The 25607-nt window shown below is 42.2% G+C and overlaps 1 protein-coding gene across 4 annotated transcripts in view; it reads left to right on the forward strand.

Annotated features, from left to right (window-relative positions):
• Window positions 1–11605: 11605 nt before the first annotated feature.
• The window catches only part of LOC124035744 (myosin heavy chain, skeletal muscle, adult-like), a 250637-nt gene continuing 236635 nt past the window's right edge, over window positions 11606–25607 (forward strand). For all 4 annotated transcript variants that reach the window (XM_046349375.1, XM_046349379.1, XM_046349376.1 and 1 more), the window contains exons 1-3: window positions 11606–11848; window positions 13095–13246; window positions 18361–18498. In XM_046349375.1, the coding sequence (XP_046205331.1) occupies window positions 11824–11848; window positions 13095–13246; window positions 18361–18498 (315 nt within the window). In that variant the 5' untranslated portion in view covers window positions 11606–11823. The remainder of the gene's footprint in view (window positions 11849–13094; window positions 13247–18360; window positions 18499–25607) is intronic.

Raw genomic sequence — 25607 nt, forward strand, 5'->3', positions numbered from 1 at the left:
AATCTATGTCACTTTCCCACCAAACTGTGCTGGCACATGCTATATCTCTCTGCCAGCTGCCAGCCAACTTCCAAAGCAGGGCAGAGCAGGCTAGCTGACTCCAATAGACACTCACAATGGTAAACACATGCATACTGCTGTCTTAGTTAATGCGAGGGTCAACCAGAAAGCTTTGAAGGAAAGAAAAGGTTTGCATACAAAATACAACATGAAATCATATTACACATGAAATATGGAATACTTTGCTATATTCTTTATACAACTGTGTCTTGTGTATCACTTTCATGTTTTTTTTTTAAAGAGGAGTACATATGTTAATACTAGCTTTTTCACATGAAAGCTGTTATATATTATATATGAAGAAAGGTTAACAGTCTAAATATGTGGATTGTATAAAGAGAGAATGGGGATTGTGGGTAAAAGAGCCTGGAGGAGTTGCATTTTATGGTTTGTGGCAGAGGTTCCTGGCTGTGGTTCCATGTTCACTGTGTAATGCCTGTGCTTCATTACAGATAGAAGCATCATCTGGGGAAACCGTGGTTTAGGTAAAACAGAAATTAGATAAAAGAACTTGCTGTCAAAACAAGCAGAAGAGACACATATAAACAAGGATCATGCAGTGGTTAAATCCATTGCGCCATAAAACCCGGAGCTGTTCATAAAATGGAGGAATAAGAAGCAGAAATAATATTTCAAGTATGATTAGTTCATCTGCAGGGCACCTTGTGTGATTGAGAAAGGGGGTGAAAGGGGAGGGGGCATTGTGCACAGCGAGCAGTAAATTATATCTAGCCTTTGAATGATTCCTGCAGATCCTATTACGACAGGGAGGAGGGGGTGGAGGGGGTTGGGAGAAGGGGGCAGTTGGGAGAGAGAGAGAAGCAGCAGAACGAATCGGATGAATTCTGTTTCCAGCTGTCCAAATGGGGGTGGGGTGTGTGTTGGGGGCCAGCAGGAGCAGGGAGGGGGGCTAACGGATGGGCAGGGAAGGGGTGAGAAAATAAAATATGCATTTGTTCCCGATTCATAAACACTGTCATGATAACATACACTTACCAAAACACACACAAAATATATTTAGTCTTTGTTATTCACTCCATCTCTCCTCTTCCCACCAGCTCCCTTCAAAATGAGGAAAACAAAGTGCATGTATCCATCTTCTATCTCATTTGAACAGTCCCCCGCCCCCTGCTGCTGTGTACCCTGAATATTTGAGAGGCTCTTGTCTCCCATTCGTCACCTTGACTAGTGATATAGTAGCTGACACTAGCCGTTGCGTTAGTGTGCTGTTGCTGGAGATTGCCTTCGCAGGAGACATTCTGCATTTATTCACCCCACTCCTCTTTTTGGAAAGCAGTCACCCAAATATTGTGCATCATCAGTCCTTTTCCTCTCCAGGCGATTAAAACACACATAAGGAAAATCGTCTCTGCAGCACTTTCCAATTGTGTGGTGCTCTGTGAAAAGAATATGTATGCAGATAACAGAAGAGGCAATATTGTGCATTTATCTGGATGAACAATAATCATATTTAAGATAACTCTAACAACAGCTTTGGTTGAATCTAACTGCTGCAAAAGTGTGTACGAGTTACTTGTACAACATTAGTTCTTACCAGTGGAGGGGAGGAAGGCATATGATCACACAAAGTAAGACTAGCTATATTGTTATTTGATAAGCTGATCAGTTCGATTTAAGACATCACTCAGCAACTCTGTCAACAATAGCTTACATTGTTTGTTTTTAACATGCTTATTACATGCTTGAAATGATGCAATTCAGGATGAAACAACTTTATAGTGCTATTCATTAACCATCAATCATGTCTAAAAATAATCCTACTCTCAGAGTGTGTTGAGCGGAGATCGTTTTATAGAAGAATTTACTGACACAACTGTTGACATCAGTCACTTGTTCCAGGAGCTCAACATTCTCTGGGTATGAGATATGTAAACAGGTGAGCTCTGACAGAGATATGATCACCATCAGTCACCTGTCGGCCAGCATCACATTACTCTACGGGTGTAGCAACCCTCCAGGCAAGCTTCAATGCCATACAACTCTCCTTCCGTGGCCTCCAATTGCTCTTAAATACAAGTAAAACTAAATCCATGCTCTTCAACCGATCGCTACCTGCACCTACCCGCCTGTCCAACATCACTACTCTGGACGGCTCTGACTTAGAATACGTGGACAACTACAAATACTTAGGTGTCTGGTTAGACTGTAAACTCTCCTTCCAGACCCATATCAAACATCTCCAATCCAAAGTTAAATCTAGAATTGGCTTCCTATTTCGCAACAAAGCATCCTTCACTCATGCTGCCAAACATACCCTTGTAAAACTGACCATCCTACCAATCCTCGACTTTGGCGATGTCATTTACAAAATAGCCTCCAATACCCTACTCAACAAATTGGATGCAGTCTATCACAGTGCAATCCGTTTTGTCACCAAAGCCCCATATACTACCCACCATTGCGACCTGTACGCTCTCGTTGGCTGGCCCTCGCTTCATACTTGTCGCCAAACCCACTGGCTCCATGTCATCTACAAGACCCTGCTAGGTAAAGTCCCCCCTTATCTCAGCTCGCTGGTCACCATAGCATCTCCCACCTGTAGCACACACTCCAGCAGGTATATCTCTCTGGTCACCCCCAAAACCAATTCTTTCTTTGGCCGTCTCTCCTTCCAGTTCTCTGCTGCCAGTGACTGGAACGAACTGCAAAAATCTCTGAAACTGGAAACACTTATCTCCCTCACTAGCTTTAAGCACCAACTGTCAGAGCATCTTACAGATTACTGCACCTGTACATAGCCCACCTATAATTTAGCCCAAACAACTACCTCTTTCCCAACTGTATTTAATTAATTTATTTATTTTGCTCCTTTGCACCCCATTATTTTTATGTCTACTTTGCACATTCTTCCATTGCAAAACTACCATTCCAGTGTTTTACTTGCTATATTGTATTTACTTTGCCACCATGGCCTTTTTTGCCTTTACCTCCCTTCTCACCTCATTTGCTCACATTGTATATAGACTTGTTTATACTGTATTATTGACTGTATGTTTGTTTTACTCCATGTGTAACTCTGTGTCGTTGTATCTGTCGAACTGCTTTGCTTTATCTTGGCCAGGTCGCAATTGTAAATGAGAACTTGTTCTCAACTTGCCTACCTGGTTAAATAAAGGTGAAATAAAAAAATAAAAAATAAAAAACAGCAGAAAAATAATCCTGCAGCAACAGGAAATTTGAATTATTATGTAGATTATGATTAATGGACATTTTTGTAGGGGTTGATACTGTACATATTTCGTAAGGGAAAATCAAGCATTTCAGGAAAGTTCTCCTGCAACAAAGTGATCAAATTAAGATCCTACATCTGTACATGTCATATGCCAGCTACTAACCACAAAAATTTGCCCAATGACAGCAATTCCCTGCCCACTCACCAATGTACAGAGGGCCTGAGTAGATTCGACTCAGGTTGGGGATCAAATATCACACAGTATTAGTCCTCACACTATATAACATAGGAAATAAAGGCTTGTCATATCAACACAAACAAGGAATGCTTTCACAGAGCTTACAGTGTGACCCAGAATGAGAGTAGGGAATGTTAGCCATGTGTTTTTACTCATGTAAAATGTGTTAAATTACCTCTTGCCTGTCCCTCTTGTCCAATGTCCCTGTTCTGTAAAAGCTGTTGTACTTATGCATTAGAATATTAATTAAGTCCCATTTGAACGCAACGTGTTGGGAGGGATACAAAATGGGTGAGAGGGGCCGGACATTTAATGCAGAACATTAATAATAACAGGGGAGGAGCAATGGAAAATTAAAATGAAGGAGTTCTGCACCCCACCTCCCACTTTAATTGCAAATTTGAATTTCCTATAATGGATTCTGACATCTCAAGTCACCAAAATCACTCATTCTGAAGGGTATTATTCCTCAATTAACCTGTCACCCTACCATGTCCCATATCTTTCTGCAGGGCCTGTTCAAAAGAAATTAAGAATTTGAATTACCTTCAAATGTAAAGCAGATTGATAATTCACTCTCCCACACACACAGCCTGGTCTCTGCTCTCTGCTTCCTATTCTGACTGCAGCACAGTGCTCTGCTCAGGGAGAGGGCCCCTGTCTGGTAAGACCGCAACTTCTCCATTCATTTGTAGTTCTAACATTTCAACACCAACATTCTAATTTTAGCTGGGTTTTCTGCAACCTGAGCAGGTTATTCATGCTTTACTAACATAGTAGAGATGAAACACACATAATGTCATGAATAGGTCAGGATACGGAGTAATAAAGAAATCACTCATGATGGTAAGAATAAAAAATGGTTGCCCTGATACAATATGCATGCTTTTCTATATATTCAGTGTGTTCCAGATGATATGTATCACTGTGTTGCTGTTTTGTCTGAGGTGAATCCCAGCTATCATTGCTCGGTGTAATGAATAGTGTTTCTGCTCTCCTGGGTGTCACTGGGATGGTTTTATAGTATGGGCTAGGCCTAGGGAAAGGTCTGCCCCCCAGTGAGCTCATAAGCTTGGCTTTCACCCTGGCTATGCGGTAAAGATCACTCCTGCAATAAGCATATATATGTTGAAATGGGGTTTCTTTGTACAAAAATATGTGTTGTGTAGGCCTATAGCATTCCTTTATAACTGTTGGAATATACACACACACATTCTGTGAAATGTCTGCATAGATTTTCACGGACGCACATTTTACGGGTAATTCTCTCACATGTTCTATCCTGATATTATTGTTGCCTACATTACTACTATTGAACAAACTGCTGTATATAAATCATATTCATTCACTATTTCAAATGTCTGATTATTCAACGTATCTATGCTACTTGGTCTCGTGTAGAGATGGCAGCATGTCATGTGTGGAGCTCTTACCTTGACTCTCAAAAACTTATTTCACTAAAACTCAGGTTGAAATTTAATGATAGGGGAAATAAAACAGAAAGGTATTAAATGGTTGTCTATTTCTGCTGAAGTAAATTGAAATATTTAATTTTCCATCCACTTTTCTAGGACATTGTGTTATTGGTTGTTGTGTACCACATTGGAAAGCATGTGCACCCAACATCCTTGAGAGAGAGATAGAGAGAGAGCAGAGAGAGAGAGAGAGAGAGAGCGCAGAGAGAGAGAGAGAGAGAGAGAGAGAGAGCAGAGAGAGAGAGAGAGCAGAGAGAGAGAGAGAAAGAGAGAGAGAGAGAGAGAGAGAGAGAGAGAGAGAGAGAGAGAGAGAGAGAGAGAGAGAGAGAGAGAGAGAGAGTAGAGAGCAGAGAGAGAGAGAGAGAGAGAGAGAGAGAGAGAGAGAGGGAGAGAGAGAGAGAGAGAGAGAGAGAGAGAGAGAGAGAGAGAGAGAGAGAGAGAGAGAGAGAGAGAGAGAGAGAGAGAGAGAGAGAGAGAGAGAGAGAGAGAGAGAGAGAGAGAGAGAGAGAGAGAGACAGAGGACTGTGTACTTCTTTCCCTCCTTTAATCTACAGCTTTCATAATAAGTTTGACACACAAAAGGAGAAATTAATCAGCAACCATTCAAATGCAACCTTGACATTACATGGTTTTCAACATTTTCAACCATTGCAGCAATTACTGTCTTTTATTAGAGTAAAGAGCCATTCACAAAGGGTTCGTTGTGGAACAAAGCCTGACAGCCAGTGTTTCCACACTGCTGATGCCCAGGAAGGTAAAGAGAGAGACGTCTTATTGACAACATCTTGTTTTGCTTTGGAACATTCAAACCTTTGTCTGGCTGCTTTTCTTATCAGTGTGATGACAAGTTGTAACAATTATTTATTTCTCAATTAAATACATTGTCAATTTTTGCATCTTAATGAGTCAAATGCATTATTTTCTTTCCACAATGTGGAATGTGGAATGAGATGTTTTACAAGACAAGAATAGATTACATTCAAAGCACCACTATAATCAACTATCTTGATTAATGTTCTGCATACAATAGTACAAAACTGCCACCAGTTAGCATTGTAGGCCTGGTTCTTTTGTGTTGTAAGGAGGCCTCTTCAAAAGGACTTATTTGTCCTGTTTCTCGTTTGACAGTCTGAAATGAAGAGACTGCTTGATTAGAGACATGTAACCAATGTATTGAGAGGCTTGTGTGTGCTCCTATTAGATTCCACCACCCCCACATCCAAAGAAACAAGCAAAGAACGGGTGATATGGGCTTCGGACAAGAGGAAAGTGTGGAGAGACATGGCAAATGATACTGAGTATAAAAATGAGCTGTAGAGATGGACAGAAAAAAACAGACAAATTAAAAAGATAAGGCACCTGCCTTCTGGCGCAATACAAGACTTGCTGGCAGCCATGTAGCTGTTGATTCTTCTTTATTTTTGTAATAATTCAAATTTAATTAAAGACTGGGGGAGAAAATGACCTGAGCTGATGGTATAATGAGTTGCCAAGGGACATCTTTGTAATAATCTCCGTTTGTAACAAAGATGTAGCCAAGTCGTGGTTGGCTTGTGAGTCACTGGGCATGCGTGGCCACATTCATTGCCCAGAAAAATCCCACTGACCCTTAGGAGCGCATTCCTTGTTACTTCATTTTCAGATATAACTGATTACTTCATTTTTAGCTTTCAGCCCTAATTGACAACAGGGAACTCAGAAGAAATGGAAATCACAGCATTCGTCATATGCCAAGTTCTCATTTATCTTGGAGTGATATTCAGTTTTTAAATTGTGCAGGAGCTAGCTGGAGCCAGGCTCCTGCAACTTGGGTCAAAGAGAGAACTAGGCTCCAGCACTTACAGGTCCAAGGAGAAAAGTATGATAAATCAACGTTAGGGTTTAGGTTGACATAAAGCTATGGTTAGGGTTGAAATGTTTGCAAATTTATTGAAAATGAAACACAGAAATATCTCATTTACAAAAGTATTCACATCCCTGAGTCAATACATGTTAGAATCACCTTCTGCAGCGATTACAGCTGTGAATCTCTGGTTAAGTCTCTAAGAACTTTGCAGACCTGAATTGTACAATATTTGCACATTATTCTTTTAAAAATTCTTCAAGCTCTGTCAAGTTGGTTGTTGTTCATTGCTAGACAGACATTTTTAAGTCCTGCCATAGATTTTCAAGACGATTTAAGTCAAAACTGTAACTCGGCCACTCAGGAACATTCAATGTCGTCTTGGTAAGCAACTCCAGTGTACATTTGGCCTTGTGTTTTAGGTTATTGTCCTGCTGATAGGGGAATTAATCTTCCAGTGTCTGGCGGAGAGCAGACTGAATCAGGTTTTCCTCTAGGATTTTGTCTGTTCTTAGCTCCATTCTGTTTATTTTTATCCTGAAAAACTCCCCAGTCCATAAAGATTACAAGTATACCCATAACATGATGCAGCCACCACAATGCTTGAAAATATGCAGAGTGGTACTCAGTAATGTGTTGTATTGGATTTGCCCCAAACACAACACTCTGTATTCAGGACAAAAAGTTATCTGCTTTGCCACATTGTTGGAATGTTTTATCTTAGTGATTTGTTGCAAAAATATTTTTATTCTGTACAGGCTTCCTTCTTTTCGCTCTGACAATTAGGTTAGTATTGTGGAGTATCTACAATATTGTTGATCCATCCTCAGTTTTCTCCTATCACAGCCATTAAACTTTGTAACTGTTTTAAAGTCCTTCCACTCTTTGTAGTAATTGGGTGTATTGATACACCATCCAAAGTCTTCACCATGCTCAAAGAGATTTTCTGTGTCTGCCAATAGGTGCCCTTCTTTGTGAGGCATACTCACATTTTCACTAAACCCATCATGAGGTTCCTACAACCAAGCATATTAATTAAAGTTTGCAACGTAGGTACACACAGGTGGAGAGACAAATATCAGGTGACAGACAGTGACATTCAATATCGCCTTGCACACTCTTGCCTGCATCTAGCTGATATAGGATGTAATCATTAGTCCAACAGTTGCAAACAAGAGTTCAGATTGGACAAATGAAGGTATGTTTATCCCCGTTTTGTTCTGTTTGCTTACGTTTAAGAAAAGTTTTTTCAAAAGAATCGGCAGAATGAATACACCCCTGATCATGAGTAAACACAGTTCACATTATAGCAGCCACGTTGTATTCCTTCTTGCATCTATGCGCTCTCCTCCTCTCACCTCTTCCCTTCACTTTTGGACTTCAATGCACACACTGTATGTGACCAGGCAAAAAAAAATTCCAAGCCAAACCGCTTTTCACGCCCTGACCATAGAGATCTGTTTATTCTCTATGTTGGTTAGGTCGGGGTGTGATTAAGGGTGGGTCATCTAGGTGAATTATATATCTATATTGGCCTGGTATGGTTCCCAATCAGAGGCAGCTGTTTATCGTTGTCTCTGATTGGGGATCATATTTAGGTAGCCATTTCCCCATTGTGATTGGTGGGATCTTGACTATGTATAGTTGCCTGTGATCATTATTATTAGCTTCACGTTTTGTTTGTTCGCTTTATTGTTTTTGTTCTTTGAGTTTTCTATTCTAAATAAAAAGGATGGAAACATACCACGCTGCGCCTTGGTCTACTCCTTATGACGAACGTGACACCGCTACACACAGCCTACATCATTGTCACGATATTAGCTAAAGTAACGTCATAATCAGCATAGCTAATAGAACTAACACGTTAGTAAACCTGCTACAATCTTGCAGTTATGTTACAGTGTACAGTCAGTAAGCAGTTACAACGGTGGGCCACAGTGGCATTAAATTAGTAATACCAAAAGCTTATCTTGACTTGGAAGAGTTGTTGTGTGGGAAAGTCATAGCAGCATCCCTCTGTTTGAGCAGGGTGTTTCAGTGGGCTAAACTAGCTAGCTGCATATGCTAGCTAAGTAAGTGAAACTGAAACTGAAAAAATGAGGAAATCTCTCTCTCTATTCCTCTTTCGCTTCTCCTTCATTTTGGAAGAAATGAATTTGTTCTATTGTCTTTCGCTCTTTTTGAGTCAACTACTCACCACATTTCATACACTGCAGTCCTAGCTAGCTGTAGCTTATGGTTTTAGCACGAGATTAATTCTCTGATCCTTTAATTTGGTGGACAACATTTCAGTTCATGCTGCAAGAGCTTTGATAGCCTGGAGGATGTCCTCCAGAAGTTTTCATAATTAATGTGTAAGTCTATGGAAGGGGGTGAGAACCATGAGCCTCCTAGGTTTTGTATTGTAGTCAACGTACACAGAGGAGGACAGAAACGGTCTGTCCTCTGGCTACATCATGGTCCTACCCTACAGAGTACTGTAGATCTTTGCAAAATAGTGTGTTCTTTTTAAAAACCTTTACTCCTTTTTCTCCCCAATTGGTAGTTACAGTCTTGTCCCATCGCTGGAACTCCCCTACGGATTCAGGAGAGGTGAAGGTCGAGAGCCTTGCGTCCTCCAAAACACGACCCTGCCAAGCCGCACTGCTTCTTGACACACTGCTCGCTTAACCCGGAAGCCAGACGCATCAATGTGTCAGAGGAAACACCGTTCAGCTGGCAACTGAAGTCACCTTGCAGGCGCCCGGCCCGCCACAAGGAGTTGCTAGAGCACGACGGGACAAGGAAATCCCAGCCGGCCAAACCCTGCCCTAATCCGTACTACGCTGGGCCAATTGTGCACCGCCTCATGGGTCTCCCGGTCACGACACAGCCTGAGATCGAACCTGGTTCTACTTGGAAAGAAAAGGGTTCTACCTGGAACCATCAAGGGTTCTTCAAAGGGTTCTCCTATGGGGACTGCCAAATAACCCTTTTAGGTTCTAGATAGCACCTTTTTTCTAATAGTGTAGCATCACCCTAACCCTAATCTTGGCATAAGACAAATAAGTCTCCTCCATCTCTGAATTCCCATTCAAACCCTGGTGATATCCAAAATGAGAGACACGATGCTATTATCACCAAGAACAGAGATGGCACAAGGTAACAACACAAGGTAACAACCTAAAAACAGAAGACACTTTTAACTAAAGCTGTCAACACATACACCTATTTTCATGCAGTACTTCTACTAGATTCCTGCTCAAGAATATTGACAAGATGATTAGGTGATTATTTAAAAAAAATGAAAAATAAGGAAAGGCTTTTATTGAATCTCACAAATTTGCACAAATTCCAAGCTCCGAGGCATCAGCCTAATCCGAACTTGTTGTTACACAATCCACTAAACTCTGCAGGTGATTATGTTTGACAGCATTCAATAGTCTATTGTGAAGTGATTAAAGCCTATCTCTCTTGGACTGGTGATAATCAATCTAACCTTCATACACTGGCTATTTATCCAACCAGAACATTTACTGCATATGCAGAAAATGAATAAGAACTGGAAATTGATAAATACAATGAATAGTGTCATGATATGCACAGAATAGGGAGAACAACAAGGTGTGTGTACAATTTCCTTTGAGATTATCAGGAAAGGTTATGGATGAATGTGATTTGCAAGCAGCTTTTTATTGGTTTGTGTTGCACTGCATTAGCAAAACAGAGATCTCACAGGCATGCAATATTGTCTTTGTGAATTAAACAGTTTCCCCAGGGCAAGCAGATTTTAACAATTTGTCCAGTTCCCGTTGTGACACAGGGTCTTATAAATATTTATGAGGCTCAGAAGCTCTGCAGTTCACAGAACATTATAAGAAATAATATTGTTAGCAATCAGTTTCAGTATCTCTTATTCATCATGCACCCTGATAGCCGTTTTAGGCCATGGAGTTTAAGGCAGGAAACAAATATGCTCATAATAAACAGGAATAGAGGGAAGGCAATTTTCAAGTCAATAATCGAGTAATATAGCAATCATGCGGCTTTCAGCACGCTTTGCCTTATGATTCTCAACATGAACACATTCCAAGCTTACTGGGCAGAGAGGAGCAGCATATAACTATCAATATATTCTGCCCATTACTTTCTATTCTTCATAAAACAAGGGACCTTTGGAAATTCAATTTCAATAAAGTGTCCTATATTTGCAAGGAAAAGAGGTTCCAAGGAGATGAAACCACTGTGCAGGCAGAATGTTATGAGAACATCAGACCACATGGGCTATTTTCAGTTGTAAGGGCCAGACAGAAACAGGCCAAGTGACCATACCTGGAATAAGGTGCAAGTAAAACAATTATAATAACACACAATCTGGACCTTCCACTTTCTGATCTGTACAGTAGTACAGGTAGAGTAGCAGCCTGTAGAGGAATCTGGAAGAGACAGTCATTGACAGTCATTTTTATTGCTTTTAATATTGCATTGTACATGTGTGACTGTCATTAAAACAAATAGTTTTACCCTAATTCATCACTGCCAACAAAGGTTGTCACACTCAAATGATATTTGCATCTGCTAGTCCCAAACGACAAAGGACAACAAAGAGGACAGTCCAAGGGACAGTAATGTACGTTATTCACAACCAAACGGCTAGTTAGCTGTGCAAGTTTCCATGGAAATCTGGGACATTCACTCCCAAAACAAACACTGGTTCACGCCTCTTCGTGGCAATGTGTACACTGTGATTGGTTCTAAAGACAACGCGCTACGCAAAATCATTGCCGGATTGGCTAGTATCTCTGTTGGAAGTGGAACTGACAGGATGTGCAGGTGCAGAAGCGGGAGATGGGGGCTTCCAGGCGGGTAACCTTAGAATGTGGTGACAGCGGTTAAAAACGGAACATAATAAGTTTACCATATCATTTATAATGCAAAGTAGTAGGGAGACTTTCACTTGCTGAACGACATGAGGTTGATTAAATCTGTGCAAGGCGCCTCATAAAGCCACTTGGCATACCCGAAACCGAATGAAATGATAAGCAGCCGGAGTGCAACAGGTAGCTAGCTAACGTTACATATTATGAAGACAACACAACTAACTATGTTGATTTTAGCTAGCCAGCTAACGGAATTAGCCAAATAATTATCTAGATATAAGCTAACGTTACCTATTTGGCTATCAACGTTAGGCGACCTCGTAGTCTTTCAAGAAGTTGATACTGCCTGTGGGTTTATAGCCTTATTCTAGAAAACACTGTTTGTCAGATTTGAAATGAAGGTTGTGCCTCAGATAGGTGCCTGCTGTTTGTGGGGTTAGCTAGTACTAAATGTAATTTAAATGCATTAGCCTGAATAGTTTGTTAACAATTGTTTGTTAACTAAACATGTTATACAAACGTGTGGCTAAACCTCCCTTTAAAGGGATATTTTCTATCTTTCTCAATGCTCTCGTCTTGCTTTCTCTCCATCTCGATCTGGAGTTGGTTCAATCTAATCCAGAATATGACTTGGTCAGAAGTGAGATAAGGAAGATTGGGGGTGGTGTTGTGTAAACATCAATATGAATTAAATGGACAGCACCACTTCTATCAAGATCATCCTCCAGGTCAAGGCTACTCTGCAGCAAGATATGATTTATTCTAATTTCTTTTTTCATTACTTATTTTCTTTTCCATAATGTCAGAAGATTTTGATGCAGCTCACTCACACATACCCACAAATAGAGTTGTTTTAAACCTCTGAGTTTTGGGCATTTTCATTTGTTCTTTGCCCCAAATCTCACCTGCTCCTTTGGTGCACAGTTTCTCTTTATCTGCCATTGTCATAACTTATTAGTTGTCGGAGTGAAATGTGTTTTATAGGCCGCTCCTCAAAGGGAGACTATGCTGCTATGTTCCCTAGATTAATTACTGCTGTTAGAGAGAATATAACAAGGCATTGTGGTCTGAAGCAAGGGGCTCTGGGTAGGTTATTTCAGCACATAATTAAAAATGATGAAGTGAAAAACAAGGGCTTTACGCACCTGAGGATTCAGGTATGTTATTAAAGCCATTTATTGTGTGGGCTGCTGCACTTCTGGACAGTCACAGTCCCTATGAGAGTAGCTGACGAGCATCAGTGTCCAGCTCAGACACCGATGCCCGCACTGAAATCTCATCACTGCTTTTTTTTCGGCGTCTCTGTATACATAGTACTGTAGGCAATGTCACAATTTTCAGTTTTAGTTAAAGGTTTGTCATTGTGAGACATGGTGTCCATGCATCAGTTGTGTTCATGGTAATATGTGTTTATTTGTGTTGATAGATTACCGGTCTGGTTTAGGGGATCATGGCTACTCCAGAGAGACTCAGCGGCCTGCTGAGATTCAGAAACTCCTTGTGGAATTCCGGACCCTTTACCACGAGCGCCTTCGGCGCATTGACCAATCGGATGACAGCCGGGAGGAGGCTCTGCAGGTAAACTGGTAATGGCGGTGACACTCCTTGGATGTGCTGGGGCAAGTGTGTTATTTCCACTAATGAACTGATCTAGCAATGTGATGCATATGTATGAGAATAAACTAGAAAATGGTTAGGCCTACATTATGATGCAGACACTTAGTGACAGGCCTTTTATGGCAACTATAACTGCTGGACCTGCATGTGAAGTCTGAGGAGGGACAACAGACTGGGCCTGACAAGGGCACGGAGGAAACGTGGTGTTTTAGAGACTTGTAATGCTATTAGCCTAGCGCATGGCTGCTAAAAGGTATAGTGCCATAATGAAAGCATGACAGGTTGATCAATGTTGTTAAGAGAATTACTGTCTTTACATCAAAAAGCTTTTTGGGTTATTTTTTTAACTATCCCATTAAGTGGCTTTTATTGAATATCTTTACATCTCGGGAAAATGTACCTTTTAGCCAGTGCATTTTAGCCAGCTCATCAGTAAAAGTGGAATAAATTTCCCTACATGTGCATACTCTTAGTCCTTGTAAGTCTATTACTAATTCATTTTTCTTCTCCTCAACATTTAAAGATGTGCTATTTTTCATATTCATCTCCACTAAAGAATGATGAAAGCGATGAGGATGAGCCAATTCCGCTGCTCTCTCTCTCTCCCTCTGTGCATGTCATGTCAGTTGCTATGGGATGGGGTTGGCTGTGTGGCTGGGGGGGTGGCTGCACACCTTGAGGACTGGGCTTGATGACGGCTGATGAAAGTTTTAGTGAGCCAAGCCTGTCTCTTTGACTCCACTCACCAGAGGAAAGCTCCTTCTATCAGAAGTATCCACTCCAAGACAAACCAATGGCAGAGTTTGGAAACAACACAGCCACTCATTTTAACTGCATTTATCCTCGGTTTGGGGAAATCCTGTTTGATTCACACGGCCTCTGACAGCCTCTGCTCTGGAACACAAAACAAGCCTTTTAGAACTCTCTTGTCAAGGGTTCAAAGAAGGACTAGTACAGTATATCAACATCTCTATTGCCTAGCCTATAATAGTGTTGTTTTGAAAGCAGTGAGCTAAGAGGTTAATTAAATTACATAGCATACACTATCTAATTTACTTGATAATTACCATCAGAGGGGTATGTCAAACTCATTTAGGTATTTTCAAAATGAGCTCTCTCCAGTTCTGTAAGTTAAAAAATGTTTAACTTATTCTGTAGTACATACAGTGCATTGGGAAAGTATTCAGACCCCTTGACTTTTTCCACATTTTGTTACGTTACAGCCTTATTCAAAAATGTATTTAATATTTTTTTCCCCCTGATCAATATACACACAATGCCCAATAATGACAAAGTGAAAGCAGGTTTTTAGACATTTTTGCACATTTATTAAAAATAAAAAACACAAAAACGTATTTACGTAAGTATTCAGGCCCTTTGCTTTGAGTCTCGAAATTGAGCTCAGGTGCATCCTGTTTCCATTGATCACCCTTGAGATGTTTCTACAACTTGATTCGAGTCCACCTGACGTAAATTCAATTGATTGGACATGATTTGGAAAGGCACACACGTGTCTGTACAAGGTCACCCAGTTGACAGTGCATGTCTGAGCAAAAACCAAGCCATTAGGTCAGAGGAATTGTCCGTAGTGCTCAGAGACAGTGTCGAGGCACAGACCTGGGGAAGGGTACCAACATATGTATCTAGCATTGAAGGTCCCCAAGAACACAGTGGTCTCCATCATTCTTAAATGGAAGAAGTTTGGAACCATCAAGGCTTCCTAGAGCTGGCCGCCCAGTCAAGCCTTCCAGAAGGACAACCATCTCTGCAGCACTCCACCAATCAGGACTTTATGGTAGAGTGGCCAGACAGAAGCCACTCCTCAGTGGCAGGGACTGGGAGACTAGTCAGGATCAAGGGAAAGATGAATGGAGCAAAGTACAGAGAGATCCTTGAAAACCTGCTCCAGAGCGCTCAGGACCTCAGACTAGGGCGAAGGTTCACCTTCCTTTGGACAATGACCCTACGGACACAGCCAAGACAACTTCGGGAGAAGTCTCTGAATGTCCTTGTGTGGCCCAGCCAGAGCCCGGATTTGAACCCGATCGAACATCTCTGGAGAGACCTGAAAGTAGCTGTGCAGCGACACTCCCCATCCAACCTGACAGAGCTTGAGAGGATCTGCAGAGAAGAATGGGAGAAAATCCCCAAATACAGGTGTGCCAAGCTTGTATCGTCATACACAAAGTTGCTTCAGCAAAGTACTGAGTAAAGGGTCTGAGTACTTATGTGATATTTCCATAAATGTATATATATAATCTAAAAGCCTGTTTTTGCTCTGTCATTATGGGATATTGTGTGTTGATTGATGAGGGGAAAAACAGTTTAATCAATGTTAGAATAAGGCTGTAACATTTCCAAAATGGGGAAATATTCCCAGACCATGACTTCTTTCCAAATGCTCTGGAAGCCTAGAGTAGACCCATGGCCTGTAAGGATCATTATTGATGGGTTGTAGACTGTACCCTGCTTTCTGGCTCAGTACCAGTATGTGTGTGGAGGTGTCTCTTGGACCCCATATCCCCTCCCAGTCCCTGGTCCCAGTGGGCCATTTATCTTCGCCGTGTTGAGAAGCCCCAACAGCCCTGAGTGGACCCAGTTTAATGGCATTCTGCTGTTTACAAGTGACCGTTTTAGCCACCATTTAGGGAGTGTAAACAGTGGTCCACATTGTAAAAAAGATCCCCTCCTCCCCCTTTCCTACCACAAAGACCTCAGTCACCATGCTTTTATCGAGTAACATCTCTTAACCTGACAGAGACTGAAGAGTCGAGCTGCTCCCCAGTGCATTGTGGGTACACATGCATGTTGGCGATATGAAGTTTCTCTTTGACCAATAGAAGGACAAGCCCAGGCTTGATCAATTTATTCTAACACTCCAAACCTTACAGCTAATCCTAATTTGTTACCTACGGTGTTCCATCTGCAGGGAATAACAGAGAGGAGCTATGTGAGGTCTTTGGCTTTACTGGACATTGTGTGATGTGACTTCTTCCACATTTAAGAAAATACATTATTTATTACTATGTCTCACAAGTGCAGTTAGGATCCATTGGTGTTGAGCGATGCCATCCATTCAATATCTTCTCAAGGAAGATGGGGGCTTGGAGAGGGAGTGTGTAAGTGAAATCCTTGAAAAGACTGCTTTAGCAAAGGCCGCACTCCCTGTCAATCCACAGGGATCCTGATGCTTCTAAAAATGAAATGTGTGTGTGCTCACTCCTTAGGAGACAGAGGAGATGTTGAGAGAAGGGTGTGATGAAGAACTGTCTGTTTGTGGTGGGCTGATGTGGCAGACGGCGTGCTTTGGTGATACTTGATCTGATGTTAATGTGCTGCCGTGTGTGAGGGAGGGAGGGAGGGGAGATGGGAAGATAATCCTGTCTGCTTGATGAGATTGAAGGCTGGGATTGATTGATCGCCTAATCATAGGAGGAAATGGGCCTGAAAATGAATGGGACACTGCCCTTGGCTTGCTGTGGAGCTGGTTGGCTGGGTTGCAGGGGATGTTAGCTGCAGCAAGACATGGCCTTAATGTGCAAGGGAGCTGATTTCATTTGTGTCTGATATACAGTTATACGATCCTGGCTAAATGATCAAATGAAAAAGGAAGAGGGGGAACATGGAAGGGGTGTAAATCAAGCTTTATTGCTGGAATATTACTTTTTCATGCCGTCTGAAATGGATGCTTTGAGAAAGGTGAAAGAATAAAATCCAATATGAATTTGAATGTGGTGAGGCTGTGTGGTGGCTGAGATAGCCAGCCGCTGTCCTGGATGCAGCTGGGTGGCTGGCTATTGGTGTTATTGGATTATTATTTGTGTCATTATGAGGTTTGCATTATCTTCCTCATAGGCAGGAGATTTGTTTTGTAAAATTGCTCACAGCTGGGAAGCAGGATTATACACCTAAAATATATTCTGTCTTTCTCATTTTCTCCACCTCTTTCTCACCCCTCCTGCCCTACCTTCCCTCACACTCTCACCCTCCTCCCCCCTGCCAGACTCTCATCTGCTCATTCTTTCAAACTGAGGGAAGAATTACTTAACAGAAAGGGGAACCTTTGATGTTGGCAGGACCCATGTTGGTACTCTCAAGGAACCTAATGCTGCTCCTCTCATCTATTAGTCACAGTAAGGACTCACACATGCGTCTTTGGGGCTAGAGAATTAGCCTAGTGTTTGAAGGGGGAGGGCCTTTCCATGTACGGCCCCCAGTTCACCGGGTGTGTGCTGCCAGTGCCCATCACCACGGGCTGATTGAGCTGGTGGGCTGGGCTTTGCATCAGGGCAGCATCAAACCCACCTGTTTGTGTTCTGTTTAAGTGAGGCGGGGCACTTGTCACTTCCACTTCACCTCCATCTCCACTCCTATAAAAGAGGCTTTGAAAAGCAAATACCCTTCAGTCTGATGGAGCATTTATCTCCATTTCTACCTGACGGCCGACAGAGCCGTAATAATTCCTATGTGTCCATCCCGCACTAAATTATAATCTGGGTCCAAACTGTCTGGGCTGTTCTGCAGATAGTCGGCATGTTCCTGCATAAGAGTTGGTGTCAGAGCATCCATGTGTCTGGGCTGTGAAGATGCCATGCTAGATCAAAGGTGGCATATGACTAATAGTAACCCTGGTGTTAGCAGAGCTCTAATATGGGGGGGGGGGTTGGATGTCATCTGATGGGTTTGGCCCGAACACCCCCTGCATGTCCTGCTTTATGATCAGAGGGGCTATCTGTCAGAGAGGGGATGGGGCGGGACAGGAAAGGACACAACAGCAAGCGAGAAGAGTTGTCTCTATCTCCCTCAAATACCTACCTGACTTACCTACCTGATGCCTACCACTTTCAAACTTTCTCCAACCATCACTGCTTCCTTTGCTGTATTCATACAAAGTGATGTTTGAGAATATGCTGTATTTTTCTGATTGGATTTGTTTTAATCCCAACTGGTCACTCCGTCCTCCCTCCATAACACCGAGTGAAGGTGGGCAGCAGCAATCCATTCAGTGTTGATATTCCAATAAACACCTAACAAAGGTCATGTCTGCTGTGCCCCTCTTCTCTGTCTCCCTCTAGAGCAAGGTGGGCGTGCTGCAGTCCTTTGTGCGGGACCTGAGTGAGCAGAATGAGGTTCTGATCCAGGCGCTGGAGGCTGAGGAGGCGGAGGGCCGGGCGGTGGAGGGGAGAACAGCCAGCCTACACAAAGAGCTGGAGGTGAGTGATCAATGGCATTGATCAGCTAGTCAATCCAGAAGTCTATATCCTTCTCTGTTTATACCCTCAGTGCGCTGCTGTGTTAAACTGAGCGTGCTCTAAGCAGCCACCCCAGAGACCCTCTAAAAGCCCGCCTCACACCCGCCATTGATTGACATGTCGATTAGCCTGGAAGCTGTTGACAGTGGGCTTGTTAGCCATCTTAAGCATTAATGATGATGGGGAGTGTTGGCCGCTAAATTCAGGGTTATATTCTGACTATGGGGAAAGTCACATTCATAACTATATAGACAGCTGACTGTGTTATGGATTGTCAAGGCTCATAGAATAAGCCTGGAGCTCGGCCATCAGTGGGCTTGCAGGTGAGTTCAGAACAAGGTAGGGGGAAACAACCTCATCTGAGTCTTTCACTGGGAACAGCCAATCAATTTAAGATTGATTTGCTCTCAGGCCCATGTATTGCTGAACTTGTTCCTGCACTGAACGATTGTTGAGATTTCCCCCTAATGTTATTAACTGGGCTTTTCATGCAAAATCAGCCGTATTCACTGTAGCTGGGCCTCAGGGTCGACACTGGAGCTGCTAACCACATGGTCTTCATTACAGATTAAATTTTCATGGAGGCATCTGTATCACAGCTTATTAATCATGTTTGATGCCTCAAAAAACTTTGGTTTGAGCACCTTGGCATTTCTCCCGTGAACAGTATAATGAGAGCGGCAATTTTGGTGAACAGAAAGTAGCTTTTGTAGAAATTGGTATCCCCCTCCATTTCCCTGTAGACTCTCCTGCATGGTAAAGGAAGCTGACAGTAATTGAGTAACCGGGAATTATGAACTAGGACAATAAGAAAAAAGGTAAATTACTGTTTTTGCATTGGATTGTTAAAATAAGCCCAGGCAGAGTTTGGGAAAGGGTGTGCCTGTTGGCCAAGTCAACGTTCTCTTTGTCTCTGTGTAGCTGACTGCCCCAGACCTTTCAGTCATTTAATCTTCACAGGAATGGAATGTGGTTGACCTTCAACAGGCACCATTACTTATTATACCCTAAACGAATCAGTCTACGCATTCATTATAGCAGCACCCTGAAGATAAGCACATATAGCCTACATGCACTGTTGTATATTATTTGAACATGCTGGAAAGAAACTCAATGTCATTACACAATACTGAATGTAGCACATACTGTGTTTGCCTGTTGGGTTTGAATTGGCAGTGCTTTCTAAAGCTTGAGCGTAATTGGTGCCTTGGCATTGGAATGTCTTTTTTGTTGTTGTGCAGTTAGTCAACATTTCTCATGAATGTGTCTGTCATTTTGGCTGGTTTTAAAATGTGGAATGCATGTATTGTGGTCCTCCTTTGTGAATCAATCACAGATCGGGGGTATGTGTGTGTGTTGAAGATAATCGAGTGAAGTGTGTGCAGACACCACCACCACAAGCCTCAGCTCCAACCTCAAACCTGTTTCCTCTTTTATGCGTCATTTACGGCCTGTAAACAGTTTGTTTAAAGCAGTTTATAGATGATTTCTAAGAGTTCCCCCAGCGCCCCCAAATGTGTGTGGAGTTAAACAAACGCTTAACCTTAATAGATAGCCAGTAAGGGCTGCTATGAGTCTAGGACCAGGCTGGTGGGAGAGCTGGCTGACTGAGGTGGTTTGAGGTACGGTTAGAGTTCGTGCCACAACAAAGCGACTGATAGCACAGAATACTTTTAACTGATAACTGTTTTCACTGTATTGTTTTGTCACTTCCTTCAGCCTCCTTTCCTTCTCTGCTACCAGATAAAACCTAGCCTGTCTTGGTCAGCACATTAAAAGTTGTGGCGCCTCTTTACAAGATTGGCTTTAATCTTTTGCCTCTTCCTTGTCACCTCGACAATGTGTGGAGCCTGATATGATAATGATGTGGACCTGTCCAGGGTATTAGAGTTAAGCTGGCTGATTAGGCTGCCCATCGATCAGTCTATCACTCAGCACTCCGCTCCATGCTGGCCAGACCAGGGCAGCTGGCAGGGAAGAAACACACTGCTACTCTGAAGGACAGGTGCCACACACACGCACACACACGCACACACACGCACGCACACAAATAAAAAAAAACACATTTTTTTCATGAAGGTGGACAGCCTTGAAGTTTAAAACTTTTTTTGCTTTCATGCTAGAAGAAGAATATGCTTGTGGCAATCTTTCAAATCTATTGAAGCTCAAACATGGATACAAAATGTATAATACAATGTAGGTACAGAGTACAGTGTCCTGTAGCCTTTGTGCGTCTTATGCTTTTTCACACTTAAAGGTATGCTGGTATAGTATAAAGCCTTTAAAAAGGTTTATTATTGTCTTTGAGAGTAGCGTAAGTTTTTACACTGGAGACATTTCCCTCATAATGGGTTTTCAGTTGCACATAGCTTTGAGTTTCTTCCATCTCAAACTCTTCCAGGCAAGAGGCTAGTGTTGCCTGTATACCAAAACTTTTGTACTTTTTCGATACTAGATCATGAAAAATGGTGTTGTTACTTTCGGTACTTTTGTCAAAATGTGTCTGACAGCGGCAGCCGATATCCCCTTATAACGCGAGGCGTGCACCCCGCCTTGCCTGTTTCACTTAGCCTGCATTGGCAGTCTGAGCTGCATCATGTTAGGTCCCCACTCATGCTGCACAGAAGTTAACACACTTGAATAATGCGATACAGCATGTAGAAATTGTTCATTACTGTTTGCAAAACAATGTCCAAACAGGCTAGAACACTTTACAATGCAAGAAGGTACCGGTAGCTTCCAGATTTGTAGGCTAGCTTTCCTTACTAGCTAATAGCTAAAGCTAACATCAATTCACTACGCTAGTACTTTGTTTGGGATAATATGTGAATCACAACGCAAAATATGCTGATTTCAAAGCTGATTGCCACTAAAAACTTTATTCATTCACTTATTCGGTCTCTCACGTCTCTTGTAAAAGATGATCTATTGCCTTTTGCCCGATACAGATATCCGATATTTTCCTTGCCAAAAAAAACCTATGCCGATAACCGATATCTACAATTTTTGCGGCCCTTTAAGCATTCTAGTACAGTTAAATAGTTAACACACACACATGGACACAGCGGTCTAAGGCACTGCATCTCCGTGCAAGAGGCGTCACTACAGTCCCTGGTTCGAATCCAGGCTGTATCACATCCGGCCGTGATTGAGAGTCCCATAGTGCAGCGCACAATTGGCCCAGCGTCGTCCAGGCCATCATTGTAAATTAGAATATTTTTCTTAACTGACTTGCCTAGTTAAATAAAGGTTACACACACACACACTGACCAAAAAGTTATTTTGGCATTTACGTATGTCCCCATTACCAGTAAAACATAATCAAAACCTATTTCTTTCATTTACTTGCTGTGCTGTGTCTTTGTTTATTTGTTCAGTCATTTCATTCTCAACCTGTCAATGGAATGTCGATTGGGTCTTTGCATGTCAAAAATGATGTCAAATAACACGACATCTGTTTCAGTAGCTATAGTTAGCTAACTATATAGCTAGGTGTCATTTAAAATAACCCTCATTTATATGACAGTTCTTATTTGATTAATGGTGGTTGGACCCATCTATGTGAAGCTAGCCACAATAAGGATTAGCCATAATAGTAGACTTTGCGGTTAGCCTTCAAAATAAAAGTATGGCATAATTCTACTAATTGTATTCATTTGCATTGCTGTCAATGACATACATTTATTTTGAAGGCAAACTGCAAATTCCACTATTGTGCCTAATCCTTATTGTGGCTAGCTTCACAACACATAACCCGGTGCGGTCGAGCCAGATGAAGCTAGCTGGCTGCTTATAACGTTGGCTTTGGGCAACAGGGTTAAGTTGCTGATTAGCTATTTATTTTCATGAACTGAAGTTAAATTTCAATAGGCGAACAGCAAGTGGCAACCTAGCTAATACTTATTCACAAGGATTTCTAAATCATTGCTAAGAATAATGAAAATGACTGCAGGTTCTAATGGTCATTGTTTTCAGGCTGGTTGTATTGGTACTAGCTAGGTACCAAGCTAAAGCTAGCTACCCCAGAAGTTGCGGTTGAATAAATGATGCTTTATTACCAACGCGGTATTGTAAACACATTGTTCATGGCCGGTGTTTGCTTGTTTGCAGACTTTTTTGTACAGCTGTGACAGTGCTACCGTATCTTTTTTGACACGCAAAGACCCAAACAGTGTTCTATAGTATGTATGTCATGAAGCTAATAGCAGTGATGCTATAAATGTGTAACTCCGGCAGGGCAACATCTGAAAAATAGCACACTTTGTAGTGTGTACCGGTGCTCGAACATTCGGCAAAAGCCAACATCACCCATGACAGAGAACAGTTGATTGTCAAGGGCAATAATTTCCATTATCTTGTCTTTAATGGATTTGGATTTAATGGATTTCGCCTTTGAGTTGTCTCGCTGCAATTCTCTCACTCTTTCAAATGACTGCTTGACTTGCTGACTGCTCGATCGACACAGCAGACATTGTGGGCTAGGTTAGGAATGCTGTGTTGTGTGTTGCACGTGTAGCGCTACATTTTACGTGGCATCAAGACGTCTTGTACCTACGTTATATAGTTATTCACTGTTGCTTTGACATTGGTTTTACACATCAGGGCTTTCAACTAGACATCGACCGATACCGAAGTTGGCATTTTTAGCTAATATCGTCCGATTCCATTATGTTCACTGATATATCGTGCATCCCTACTGTTAACGGTATCTTAAGTCAATTCTGGTATCGTGACAACACTACAATAGGGAGAAGGGGGAGGAATGGAAGGAGAGCGAGAAGTGGGAGGAAGGGAGAGAGAGAGAGAGAGTGAAGGGGGAGGAAGGAGGGAGAAGGGGGAGGAAGGAGGGAGAAGGGGGAGGAAGGAGGGAGAAGGGGGAGGAATGGAAGGAGGGAGAAGGGGGAGGAATGGAAGGAGGGAGAAGGGGGAGGAATGGAAGGAGGGAGAAGGGGGAGGAATGGAAGGAGAGCGAGAAGTGGGAGGAAGGGAGAGAGAGTGAAGGGGGAGGAAGGGAAGGAGAGAAAGGGAGAGGAAGGGAAGGAGAGAGAGGTAGAAGGCTTTTAATCCAGGAACAGAGTCATTAAGGTTCACAGCTACAGAAAAGGCCAATTAAAGTTGAGTGTAGGCCCATGTCTGGAGAAACGCAGCGTTTGCTGCAGGAACCCAGGCCTTTTATCGGACCAGTGGGATCTCTACCCAGTACACCTTGGGAATCATATCAACTGCCTTCCTGCCTGCCAGCAATCCCAGTATCAGTCAGTATGGACAAGATGTTTTTACATCAAATGAAATACATGAATGAATTTTTACCCTAGTTTAAGGCAATGATGCTTCAATACAGTACCATTAAACTAGCATAGTGTAGCTTATTTTAAACATTTAGACATTGTTTATCTTGTATGGTGAAATTAGGTTATCAATTGTTGTTTACCTTTGGTTTATCTTTCTCATTTTTATGGAGCAAAACAAAGAGGTGTTGTCTGAATGTAAATGTACTGGACATTAGGGCTGGAGCTGGGAGTTGTAATTAGAGGTCGACCAATTGATTTTTCAACGCCGATACCGATTATTGGAGGACCAAAAAAAGCCGATACCGATTAGTCGGGCAATTTTTGTATTTATTTATTTATTTGTAATAATGACAATTACATCAATTTTTTATTTCACCTTTATTTAACCAGGTAGGCAAGTTGAGAACAAGTTCTCATTTACAATTGCGACCTGGCCAAGATAACGCAAAGCAGTTCGACACATACAACAACACATGGAGTAAAACAAATATACAGTCAATAATACAGTAGAAAAATAAGTCGATATATACAATGTGAGCAAGTGAGGTGAGATAAAGGAGGTAAAGGCAAAAAAAGGCCATGGTGGCGAAGTAAATACAATCTAGCAAGTAACACTGGAATGGTTGATTTGCAGTGGAAGAATGTGCAAAGAGGAGAGAAATAATGGGGTGCAAAGGAGCAAAATAAATAAATACAGTAGTGAAAGAGGTAGTTGTTTGGGCTAAATTATAGATAGGCTATGTACAGGTGCATTAATCTGTGAGCTGCTCTGACAGCTGGTGCTTAAAGCTAGTGAGGGATATAAGTGTTTCCAGTTTCAGAGATTTTTGTAGTTCGTTCCAGTCATTGGCAGCAGAGAACTGGAAGGAGAGCGGCCAAAGGAAGAATTGGTTTTGGGGGTGACCAGAGAGATATACCTGCTGGAGCGTGTGCTACAGGTGGGTGCTGCTATGGTGAACAGCGAGCTAAGGGGGGATTTTACCTAGCAGGGTCTTGTAGATGACCTGGAGCCAGTGGGTTTGACGACGAGTATGAAGCGAGGGCCAGCCAACGAGAGCGTACAGGTCGCAGTGGTGGGTAGTATATGGGGCTTTTGTGACAAAATGGATGGCACTGTGATAGACTGCATCCAATTTATTGAGTAGGGTATTGGAGGATATTTTGTAAATGACATCGTCGAAGTCGAGGATTGGTAGGCTGGTCAGTTTTACAAGGGTATGTTTGGCAGCATGAGTGAAGGATGCTTTGTTTCGAAATAGGAAGCAAATTCTAGATTTAACTTTGGATTGGAGATGTTTGATGTGAGTCTGGAAGGAGAGTTTACAGTCTAACCAGACACCTAGGTATTTGTAGTTGTCCACATATTCTAAGTCAGAGCCGTCCAGAGTAGTGATGTTGGACGTGCAGGCAGTGATCGGTTGAAGAGCATGCATTTAGTTTTACTTGTATTTAGGAGCAATTGGAGGCCACGGAAGGAGAGTTGTATGGAATTGAAGCTCGCCTGGAGGGTTGTTAACACAGTGTCAAAAGAAGGGCCAGAAGTATACAGAATGGTGTCGTCTGTGTAGAGGTGGATCAGAGACTCACCAGCAGCAAGAGCGACATTGTTGTATACAGAGAAGAGAGTCGGTCCAAGAATTGAACCCTGTGGCACCCCCATAGAGACTGCCAGAGGCCCGGACAACAGACCCTCCGATATGACACACGGAACTCTATCAGAGAAGTAGTTGGTGAACCAGGCGAGGCAATCATTTGAGAAACCAAGGCTGTCGAGTCTGC

Source organism: Oncorhynchus gorbuscha, linkage group LG05 (assembly GCF_021184085.1).
Source record: "Oncorhynchus gorbuscha isolate QuinsamMale2020 ecotype Even-year linkage group LG05, OgorEven_v1.0, whole genome shotgun sequence".
NCBI lineage: Eukaryota > Metazoa > Chordata > Actinopteri > Salmoniformes > Salmonidae > Oncorhynchus > Oncorhynchus gorbuscha.